Source organism: Dermacentor variabilis, chromosome 3, assembly GCF_050947875.1.
Source record: "Dermacentor variabilis isolate Ectoservices chromosome 3, ASM5094787v1, whole genome shotgun sequence".
NCBI classification, from domain to species: domain Eukaryota; kingdom Metazoa; phylum Arthropoda; class Arachnida; order Ixodida; family Ixodidae; genus Dermacentor; species Dermacentor variabilis.
In genome coordinates this window covers 104,701,449-104,712,828 of record NC_134570.1, presented here as the reverse complement: position 1 = coordinate 104,712,828, position 11,380 = coordinate 104,701,449, and the positions used below count along the sequence as shown (strand labels likewise).

General features: G+C 45.8%; 1 protein-coding gene across 1 annotated transcript in view; it reads left to right on the top strand.

Moving 5' to 3' along the window:
* The first annotated feature begins 1,489 nt into the window (after nucleotides 1–1,489).
* Nucleotides 1,490–11,380, top strand: part of LOC142574668 (nose resistant to fluoxetine protein 6-like) — a 29,656-nt gene continuing 19,765 nt past the window's right edge. The window contains exons 1-3 of the mRNA XM_075683705.1: nucleotides 1,490–1,851; nucleotides 9,986–10,197; nucleotides 10,695–10,806. Of these exons, the coding sequence (XP_075539820.1) occupies nucleotides 1,554–1,851; nucleotides 9,986–10,197; nucleotides 10,695–10,806 (622 nt within the window). The 5' untranslated portion in view covers nucleotides 1,490–1,553. The remainder of the gene's footprint in view (nucleotides 1,852–9,985; nucleotides 10,198–10,694; nucleotides 10,807–11,380) is intronic.

The following is an 11,380-nucleotide window of genomic DNA, read 5'->3' as shown; positions in this document are numbered from 1 at the left end:
GAAGCATGTTGTAGTAATTTGACCACTAGGCGTTCTTTAACGTAGACCTAAATGTTAATAGATGAGCATTTTTTGAGTTTTGCCCCCCCCCGAAATGTGTCGGCCGTGCACTGCCAGGTTCGAACCCGCTACCTCGGGCGCACCAGCAAGGGCGCCATAGCCACTGAACTACCATGGCGTGTCATATGCAATACATCTAACACATCTTTTTAATGAGGAACGGAGACACCGGGGCAGTCGTATAATTCTGCTCTTTTGCATAGTTGATAGGTGTGCTATTGCGAAAAAATGACATTTGACGTGATCGCGAAGCAACAAAATTGAAATAGAAGGAATTGACGTACAATCTTATCATTCATTATGGATCAAGCATGAACCGTTCTTGTTTACGTATGTAGCCTCCATGCAAGTATAGTTCCAAATTCGTATGCCGCCCTTTTCTTTCGTCGTCTTAAGTGTAAAATGCATGATGGTGAAACAAGTACATGTTAAAGGGAAGATTAAAAGCGAACAACGAGGATAGTACAAGTTTTACTTTTTGTGACTTTTCCTTCTCGAAAAACTATAGGTGGAAAAAAAAGTGGAGTCGAACATTCGACGTGTATGCTGTGTGGGCGGAGAGGAGGCGCATCCGACCGGTCAGACAGCCAGCTATTTGCGCAAGCGGTTGTGAGGACACCACGAGGAAGGAAGCCCGGCACGATATATTGAATCACCATACATTTAAACGCACACTTGCGCCGAAATGTGAGCGCGAGGAGAATGCTGACATCCGGAGAGCATTGAAGAGGGAGGCGAAGGGAGGGCGGACGGTTACAGAGAGTGTGGAAGGCTATCCTCCGTGTTTAAATGCAGCATGTTTACTCTCTCCATTGCTCTCTCGAGTATCTGCCTATTGTATGTGTATCGCGTATCGAGGTCTGCCGCTGCCAGTCGACCACGACGCATTGAAACCTCTCGTCCTGCCTATCGGTCTGCGCAGGAGCCGACCCCGAGTTGCTGCGGATCGGGTTGACAAGTGGTTCATTTCTCTTTACCGTGTGCCGCGAGGAGCTGTCCCGATATCTTGTTTCTGCCGACGGTCTGTTCTACTCGGTGGGAAAGAACAAAATAGTGTCACTCTTCGTCGTATTCGTTCCGCGACATTTAAGCTTCCGTTCACTCCCGAGGGAATTGGCCCATTTGCATGGCGCGTTTCGGCGTCGACGTTTGGTGAATTCTCTGAAAAAGCCTCACTGCCGGCGCTTTCTACGCTTAGTTAGCTGCGCGCGTTGCGAGTTCTGGTTCTTCTTCCCTGAGCGAAAGCGAAGCCCTTCGATGCGCACCAAAAAGCGCGACAGAGATTGATTGACGCGCCCGAGTTTCCTGCAAGACACGAGACGCTGAAGCAGAAACAACGACTGATAATCGTATAGCGAGCCTCCTCAGGAGATACGAAGGCCGACGCGTCGTGAGTGACCCCGGTCGCCGGTGTGAAATTGCGAGGCCATCGCCTATCCGTTATCTTCACAACAGACGCATAGGCGATAGGCGATAGCAGAGGCCTTTTGAATATGAGGCTCGCAGTTTTGGTGCTGTGCGTGCTACTATGCATCGCGCTTCAACGCGCGCGAGCGCAGGAAAACGTGACAGGTGCCTCCGGCGAAGATGACGGTCAGACGGCAATGGAGAGCGCGGATGAGGAATTAGACTACATGCAACTCTTGCGGAACACTGTGGCTGGTGGCTTCGCCAACATGCCGGTGGCCCTGCGGAGGAGGCTCCTGAGCGCTGACGTCACGCCCGAGTGCAACGTGGGTCTGCTGCGTTTCATGCGAGCCATGCAGAATCTGGAGCCATGGGCGCTGAGACGTAAGTAGAGAAGGCCGTATTCCATGCTTCATCGAATGGAACGTTGTAAAGTCTGCAAAAACTTGGAGTTAACCAAAACGGCAGGATACATATATAATGGCCTTGCAGATGGCGATATGACTGGAAATGAGAGGGATGACGTTAAGGAGGTTGGAAGAAAGCGTTGAGGAGTGGACGGCAAAGGGGGTGGCCGATATTTTTGTTAAAATAAGGAGAAAAAAGTGTAGCTGGGCGGGCCAGATGAGTGACAATGCCGATAGCCAATGCTCGACTAGAAAAAGGAAGCACTGTCCAGGATGGCAGACAACTAGGTGGTTTGATGAAGTTGCAAATTTTTCAGGCATCAGAAGGCGTCAGTCGTCGCGCGACAGGAATAATTTGGAAATCAATTGAAGAGGCGCTCGTCCTGTTGCGAAATAAAATAGGACGATGATGACGACTTCCTTTACACAGTAAATATAGTAGTATCAAGGCCCACGTTCTCGTAAGTCATTAGCGCTATTTACCTTGAATACTAGCAAGGGCCTCGCGAAACTTGGATGTAGAAGTTTTTTTCTACAATTTTGAGGGTATACAACTTATTTTATTATTTGAAGGCTCAGTATACGTCGTAGACAAAACTCCTGCTCCAGCTGCTACTTTGTACATGCTATAACATTAAACCCTTTTTGATCGCGGTTGACCTTCAAATGGTGAGAGGTTTGTTTTGAGAACTGAAAAGAGTGTCAAATTTAGTCCTGTTAATGGTGAAGGCTAAAAAAGCCTGTGCCGACTAAAACGAAAGCCGCTGTCTGACCTGTTAGCCTCCTCCACGATCGACATTGGCGCTGCGACATGCGATTATGGTGACGTCAGCCGAGGGAATCGCCTTTGTCGTCTGCTGCGCGGCGGCCAGGACAGTTTCGTTTTCACGTTCGAGCTCTGACTGCGTGCTCACGTAGCACGGCGCTCTCCAATTAATATTTGTATTTTTTGTAGTGTTAGCTTTAGATATGCAAGCATTAGGACGAATGCAAACATTATAAATTTAAGGCATGCTGCATACAAGCGCACCGTGTCGTAGCCCGGGGGTTATTACGTTGTGCTGGTAAGCTTTAGGTGAGTAATCCGACCCTGGCCACGAAGACCGCATTTGAAAAAGGGCGAAATGAAAAAGGTTAATCTTTACTTAGATTTATATGCGCGTTAAAGAACCCCAGGTGGTAAGAGCCCGGCGTCCTCCACTACGGCGTTCATAATAATTATACGCGGATTATGGCCCGTAATTACCATTGTGTTTTATGTAGAACATTTTTTTATATAGTGACCGCCCTGGCGGGCATGAACACGATCTCATGACTGAGTGATAAAACAACGCTCCAAGGTAATAAACGAGAGTCTACACAGCTTTAGAAGTGAAGGACGAACGCAGGTCTCATTCGCAAAACTTCGCGTCGACTCTGCCGCATTGTAGTCGAATACAAGTTTCACATTTTGCTCAGAATTCGACACTTGGTGTTGCATGTATAAAACGTTTTTGTTTTTGAAAATGGTATGGTATGATGAACTTGATTCCCGTCCTGAAGGTCAACTCTTAGGTTGACGCAGCTGGCTCAAGCGTCGGGACAGTAAGGTTTGACCTTACCACCGTATTGTGGGCCTTCTGGACGGCCTGTACTTGATGTAACAGAACTCCGCTCTGAAAGACTCATCGCCACCAGTCTCTTTGTTTGTCACAGTCTGTGAAAGACACAGGACACTGCCAAAGCATATGATCTAGAGTAATGATGCCATTACACTTCTCGCAATTGATTGGTACCTCTCTTTCTGGATATAGCTTGTTAATAATGTTCGGACTCGGATAAGTTCTTGTCTATAACAATCTCACAGTCACTGTTTGAGCTCTATTGAGCTTAGCATGTGTCACTGGAAATTACCTTCTGTTCATGTAGTAATGCTTCGTGATTTCATTATATAGAAGTAATTGTTCGCAGTTCTCCTCCTGCATATTAATATGGTATAGTACGTATAGTAAGTCCTCGTGTAGCTGCGTTAGCCATCTCGTGTTATCTTTTGCGCGAGGAAGCGACAGACCCCATGTGTGCAGGAAATCAGCGGATTTCCATCCCTTGGCTGTCCATCTTACCGATTGGCTGGGAAGCCTTTTAGGTTACAAAACCTTTGGTAAAGTGTCTAATAGCCATCTTAAAGTCACTGTAAATACGTGTCAACTTATTATTACTTAAAGCCAATGTTATCGCTACTTATTCCGCGACTGTTTTAGAGAAGTATATTTTTTATTATTTCAGTGAGAAGTTTATCTCGAAGACTACTTTCATCAAGCACTATCATGTTTCGTGCTCTTTAAGCCCGCTTTACAATTTTTCTTGCAAATAAATCTCATTACCTGTTTCAAATGCAAAATTTTTCTTTGTTTAGCTTAGCGTAAGTATACTGCTGTTCAACGAACTTTCAGACTACCAGAAACCACACGAGAAACATCATTTTATCAGCGTAATAGTAATAAAATAGTCATGTTAGAAATTAAGACTTAAATAAAATGCCTGAACGCCAATGAACATTTTGCTCCACCTTTGTTCGCGTCCCCCTCGCAGCCCCTTTCTCTGGCGTAATTAGCACGCCAGCTACTTGTTCGGCAAGTACCAGCAAACTTCAACATCTCAACTTTCTTTGTTTTAGTCCTAAATGCGTGTGACGAAATTGCAGAACAAGATTTGTTGGAAACGGGGATCTAAGCTTAAGTTTTTGTTCGTTTTTTTGTTAAGCAATAGCACTGTGGTGACTGGTGTACTTCTCCGCAACACACCTAATACTGGCCAGCGAGGCAGCAGCCAGACAGTCGCATCGGACGACCCGACGGAATTTCGATGACCGTCCTCAGACAGCCAAACTTTAAAAAAGCAGACTGAAACAAAGCTGCTTCGGCACAAGGCGTCTGGAGCAGAAATACGCGAACGAGCGAAACACCGCACCCCGGCCGGGTGTCGGATGACCACGGGTCTGGGAGCGGCAGTTGGAGGAGAGACAGTTGGGAACGGCAGTTACATGAGAGACAGTTGGGAGCGCAGTTGGAGTAGATACAGTTTGGAGTGGCAGTTGGATGAGAGAGAGTTGGAAACGGCAGTTGGAGGAGATACAGTTGGGAACGGCAGTTAAATGAGAGACATAATAATATAATAATATTTGGGGTTTTACGTGCCAAAACCACTTTCTGATTATGAGACACGCCGTAGTGGAGGGCTCCGGAAATTTTGACCACCTGGGGTTCTTTAACGTGCACCTAAATCTAAGCACACGTGTGTTTTCGCATTACGCCCCCATCGAAATGCGGCCGCCGTGGCCGGGATTCGATCCCGCGACCTCGTGCTCAGCAGCCCAACACCATAGCCACTGAGCAACCACGGCGGGTTTAAATGAGAGACAGTTGGAAATGCAGTTGGAGGAGATACAGTTGGGAACGGCAGCTGAGAGACAGGTTGGGAACGCAGTTGGAGGAGATACAGTTGCGAATGGCAGTTGGATGAGAGACAGTTCGGAACGGCAGTTGGAGGAGAAACAGTTGGGAACGGCAGTTAAATGAGAGACAGTTGGGAATGCAGTTGGAGGAGATACAGTTGGGAACGGAAGCTGCATGAGAGACAGTTGGGAAGGGCAGTTGGAGGAGATACAGTTGGGAACGGCAGTTAAATGAGAGACAGTTGGGAATGCAGTTGGAGGAGATACAGTTGGAACGGCAGTTAGATGAGCGACAGTTGGGAATGCAGTTGAGAGACACTTGGGAACGCAGTTGGAGGAGATACAGTTGGGAACGGCTGTTGGATGAGATACAATTGGGAACGCAGTTGGAGGAGATACAGTTGAGAACGGTGGTTGTATGAGAGACAGTTGGGAACGGCAGTTGGAGGAGAGACAGTTCGGAAAGTCAGTTAGATTAGAGACAGTTGGGAATGCAGTTGGAGGAGATACAGTTGGGAAATGCAGTTTGATGAGAGACAGTTGGGAACGGCAGTTGGAGGGGAGACAGCTGGGAACGGCAGTTGGATGAGATACAGTTTGGAACAGCATTTGGATAGTTTCGGACAGGGCAGGCGCTACGAGGCACGCAGGAACGAAGACGGCTCGCAACTTAGCGCGAGGCCAGGCGCCGTCATCGACGGCTCCACCGGTCGCTGCCGTCGCCAACCGAGCGGAGTGTAGGGCGGTTGCGGTCACGGTAAAACGCGAATGCAGCCTCAAAATCGATCACTATGTCATCGGCCTAGGCAGAAAATTGTTTCAGAGGAGGGGACATTGACTTGAGTGGGAACGGAGTGGGTTAGAAGGGATACTAGGCTGCAGGCTGAGTATTAATTCCAGTTTGGAGGTGTTCGTGGTGCACGTGGCCTTTATGCTAACCCCTTGCTACGACAATGATATATATTCTGTCTATTGGCTTAGCCCTGTTGTTCGAGATCCGTAATACACTGCATTCTTTGTAACCCACCTATTATAGAATCTGTCCATGTATTGCCATCCAATTACAAAATGGTAATCCTCAAGTCTCCATCAAAGAGGAGGTGCGCTGAAAATTAGCATGTTATAAAGGACTGCAGGTCCTAGGAATTGTGAAGTTTATTGCTGGTCTATTGGACTTTTCATGTTTTGCCCACAGTTGGTTCTAAATGGTACTTTCGCTTAAGCTGCAAGGCGCCTAATAAACATTTTCAAAATTTTTTCGACTAGCGATGTGGTAGTGTAGAATCGAAATAAATGTGGCCTCCTTCAAGGGTCAAAAGATGCCAGACGAACAGCTGCAAGCGCTGCAGTCCGAGGAAAGGACTGCAGCCCCAGAAGGGACTTTCCATGGTAGGATGGAGGCACAAGACATTTTGCTGTCTGTTAGGTTAGCCACAACTGTAAGTGGTGTCACATAATTCATTTTACATTGGCCGGCTTCCTAATTGTACTGCAACAGATGCGGACGCACAGGTAAGCCGAAGTCAATAAGGAAGTGTTTCATTGGAGGCGAGGCGCATCCTTGCAGTCTGCTCAGATAAGCGCCAGGCAAGGCCGGTAACCGTGGCCTCCGTTCTGGTACGTTCAGACAGCGTAAAGTGGCCTTTCGGAACCTCATCGCGTAATCGCGGATAGCACCTGCACTCCGTCGACGTACGACAGATTTAATTTACGCCACGCCCAACCATCCCTACTATGGCGAGTTTCTGTAATGCTACTCGAAGCGTCGACGCTGTCGGAAGTCGGTCTGCCGATTGTCAAGGAGACCTGTTAGGCCGGTTCTGGCGATTTATATCGCTGCGTAATAAATTGCATCGGACGTTTTATTCGAGAACGCCAATAAGGGGAAGTTGTACTGTAACCCGGGAGCTCTTTTTGAAGTACATGGGAACATAGAAATTATATTGTTGGACCTGCACTGCACCCAATTTCATGAGGATTTTTGCACTAAAAGAAAATAATAATAATAATAAGGTGTGAGGGGATGTACTAAACGTGGAGTAGTCCGCAGATTTCCGAATAGTGCTATGAATAATTAAAAAAGATCCATAAATCTAATAGCTCACCGATATCTGTAACTAAGCGTCCACGTACGATTTGTCCATTAGGTAATCGGCCCATAGTGAGAGATCTAAAGCGCAGGAATTCAAGTTCGCCGCTTCGTACTGTCTACTAATTCTGGAGTAGCACGTGTGTAAAAAGCCCATAAGTACTTTAACTATTTCAGGTAAGCGGAAAACTGACATATAAAAGTTTTCCACTTCAAACGATTTTAGAGATTAATTTTACAGACTGCGATAACTAGTTTGGATACAGGCCTACGGATACGTATTTAATTACTTCTTGAAAAGTGTTTGTACTAATAAGCGCTAATTGTGACAAAACTTTTCAGGCAATAAATCAAAATTTTGCTTTTTATAGACCGTGAAAAAAGCTTTCTCTCTTAGCTATAACACATTTCATTCAAATAAATTCAGTGGTTATCTAAGTAAGGTATTTCTGTCCAGACGTTGCTTCCCCTTAAGTCGAGACACGTATGCGAGAGGCACAAAGCAGTGGACGCACTTCAGACGTCAGTGCTTCTGCGCGGAACGAGTGTTGAATATATAATTTTGCACAAGTTCCTGGATCCTCCTATTCTATTCAACGCATAACAGTGATTCACCCGCGTACAGCTCACGGTTGTGAAGGCCTGCTTCGAAGAGTCGGTGAGGGTTTGTCCCCTCGTATCTAGGCTACCCTCAGTGCACGTCACTTGGAGTCCTTGAGCTGTCACATGCTGTGCATACTCTTTCTTCGCACAGCTTTCTCTCGTTGCAAGGAAAATTCAGAGCTATCGGTGGAGTTGGCCCATTTGATGAAGCACTTCAAGTCTTTTGTGGTCTTAAGGCTCAGTAACTAAATGAAGAATAAAAATGATGGTGAGATTTCAAACGAAGATAATTGTCGATTGTGCACAAATGTTCGCCTTGCTTGAAGAGAGAGCGAGAGAAAGAAATTCGCAGATCGAGCGCACATGTTGGAATATATGGGAACTGAAGTTCTTGTGAAGTGGGTAATTAGACGTCGTACAACAAAGAACAGCGCTTTACAGCTGCGTTTATTTTCTTCATATGGAGCATAAAATGGCACGTAATAGTTATATTTATGCACTACGACGTTCACAAACTATACAGATAAAAAAACAATTCCGCAAGAGGTCACGCGCGGAAGGTTCACGCAGCGATGTAACGAGCATGAATGCGGTGTGTGATGTATAACATTCACGACTGTTTCCATTGAGAATTATGACAGACATCTAAATAGGTTAAGGTTTTTTACACACCTTATGTCATGGTGCTCTGTAACTATTCGGCAGTATCGGCGAAGAATGTGCGCGTACCCAGTGGTACAAACTCTGTGGTATATATAGCCGATGGCTCAACAAGAAAGTACTCGACTTATATGACAATACACAAGAATGAAGGGATTTTTTTCACCGCTTTACTACGTCTGTGTCATTTAAACATACGTATGACCCGGCAGTATTACGTGCATGTTTTATGTGATGATGTCGGGCTTTATTTCGCAGAACCGGAGGTGCACTCACTTGCTCTACGTCGGTGAAATTTTCATGCTATATATGCCGGAGCATGCGATGATACCAACGTGCCCAAGGGTAGAGTAACGCATAAGAAATTCAATAAAATTAAGTATGCTATTGAGCATCATGCGTTCTTTCATTAGGATGTCTGCGTGCTCAATATACGGGCACTTATCAGCTAAACTAACATGTACACGTTCAACATCAGAACATTGTTTGATTAAGAAAAACAGGCGAGCGCTTACGGCATGAACCTGCACGGCCAATCGTTGAGTATGGTCGGTTCGCCTATCGAACAAGAAAACGAAAATTGCCGACCGCACCAAACCGAGAGGAGTTTCACAATCATTAGAATAGTAGAGTTCATCGATTGCTTCACCTCGGAATAATGTACTGCGACAGCCGCATGCACTCACAGTTGAGCCCACTATCTTCATGGTGACCTTAAAGGCATTGTCACCTACCCACTCAAGGGTATCGGTCAAGCAATGGATCAAATTTTTCCTGCTTGCTTACTGATCTTCAGAGAGAGCGCGGGTCCGCTGCGGCAAAAATGCTTGGAATGCAGCGCTGAATAATTGTGAACGAGGGGAACACCGGTGATGAAGAACGTTGTGATTTAAAAATTATTGAAAAGTCCCTGGGCGGCTAGCGTCTCCCTTTTGAACCCCGGCGAGTTGTTTCGAAGGAATCGCTGAAGATTGCCGCCACCGGAGGCCATAACTTCTACAATGGATCTCGTGACTGAAATATCGTCGAAAATGGGCGTAAAAGTTTCCAAAAGAGGACGCTATAAAACATCCTTTACACTGAAATGTTCGGGAAGAAGCGGGACCGTCAGTCCCCCAAAGGATTTGGTACGCTAGATATCAGAAGCCCAGAAATTCTAGCTTACATCTGCTTAACGTAATGGCGTTATATACTTGTTACCGTCCTGTCAATTTTGCTGGCTGGATATAAATACAGGAGCGTCGGCCATTTCATGAAATGTTTCTTAGCTTGCATTCGTTATTATTCTTTGATTCACTTCCTCGTCCAATTTTTGTCTACTTACAGTTTTAGACGCTTCCGGGAAGTTCCCTTCAGGCCTGCTGCAGGGTTCTCGCGTAGACCTCGGGGCCTTCGACGAGTGCCTCGAGACAGAGATATACGACACCTACGGGGATGTGCTCATGCGTGGCCAGTACTGCAATCTTCTGGTGTACAATGAGAACTCCACGGCAGCGGAAGGAAAGATCCAGACCTTCTCCAACGTTCTCCATCCCAAGGTGAGCGACATTACCGTCCTCCTCCTCATGGTACTCAGTGAGGTGAGAGATATGCGAAGAGTGGGCGACCAGTTTTCATGCCTTTTACCGAGTGTTTTCGTATACCATGTAACCTGCAGGCAGATAAAAGAGAGCAAACGTTATGTAGGTGGAGATATATGGCTCAAAACAGCTTAAAAGCACAGGTTCTTAAAGCTCAAAAACAGAAACTTTCACCTTATGCCCGAATAAACATAAAAGATTTTCCTTGCTGAAAGCTAAATGAATCTGGTTTCTCTTAAAGTAAATTATCTCCGAGTGATAGGCAGATTGGTTGGTAGATTATGCGTGCAGGCGTATCGGAAGCATCAGCTGGTCGTCGAAGTCTGTGGTCCTTCTACTTATGCCATCCTAAGAAAGCGGGAATTCTGCTCTGGAAATTTAAGTAAATAATATTCTCTGTTTGACATGCTTTAGAACCCACTTATTCAGTTCATCTTTGTTTTTATTTCTTCCAGCTCAAATACTTTAGCAATTACTTCTCCGTCGAAGAGCTTCCCGTTATACGCATGGGGATTTGCTCTGTAGACGAGTGCAACCAACGAGATTTGCAAGCTTTAGTCGACGCAGGTAAGCCTTGAAGAGAAAATGTCAACGCACATAAATGTATTGACAATCGCCATGCGGACCGAACGGCCGATATTGTTTTTGAGAATTCAGTGTTTAATGTTGACTGCTCCTAATCCAAGTCCCAAAAATGCGGGTTTTCTTGTTAAACATTAGGAGTTAAGCACAAAGATTGCGGAGCTTTTTATCATTGTGAAGTAAGATTTAGAGCTAGACTGCGAAAGCAAGTCCGTAATAAAACTGAACGTCAACGCATGCAGACTGATTAAACGTTGCATAGATATTGATGCTATGCAAATATAATCAAAAACGTAGAATTAGTTCATGCAGGGGGAATATAAAACGAGGTGTCACTATCAGCTAATCCAGTTTGAAACAATGTCTTTTCAACCTGTGCAGCAGAAGTTCAAGTGGTAGCCTAGTAGCTTAAAAAGCTGGGGTTCTTCGCAACTTTGACATCACGAAGACTAGCTTGAGCGGCCGTTAAGTTGGCTGCGCTCACACAGACTTGATCGGGCTCACATGATATTTCCTGCGCTATAATTTCGTAGCAGCTGTGTGGTACTGTAAATTGAAA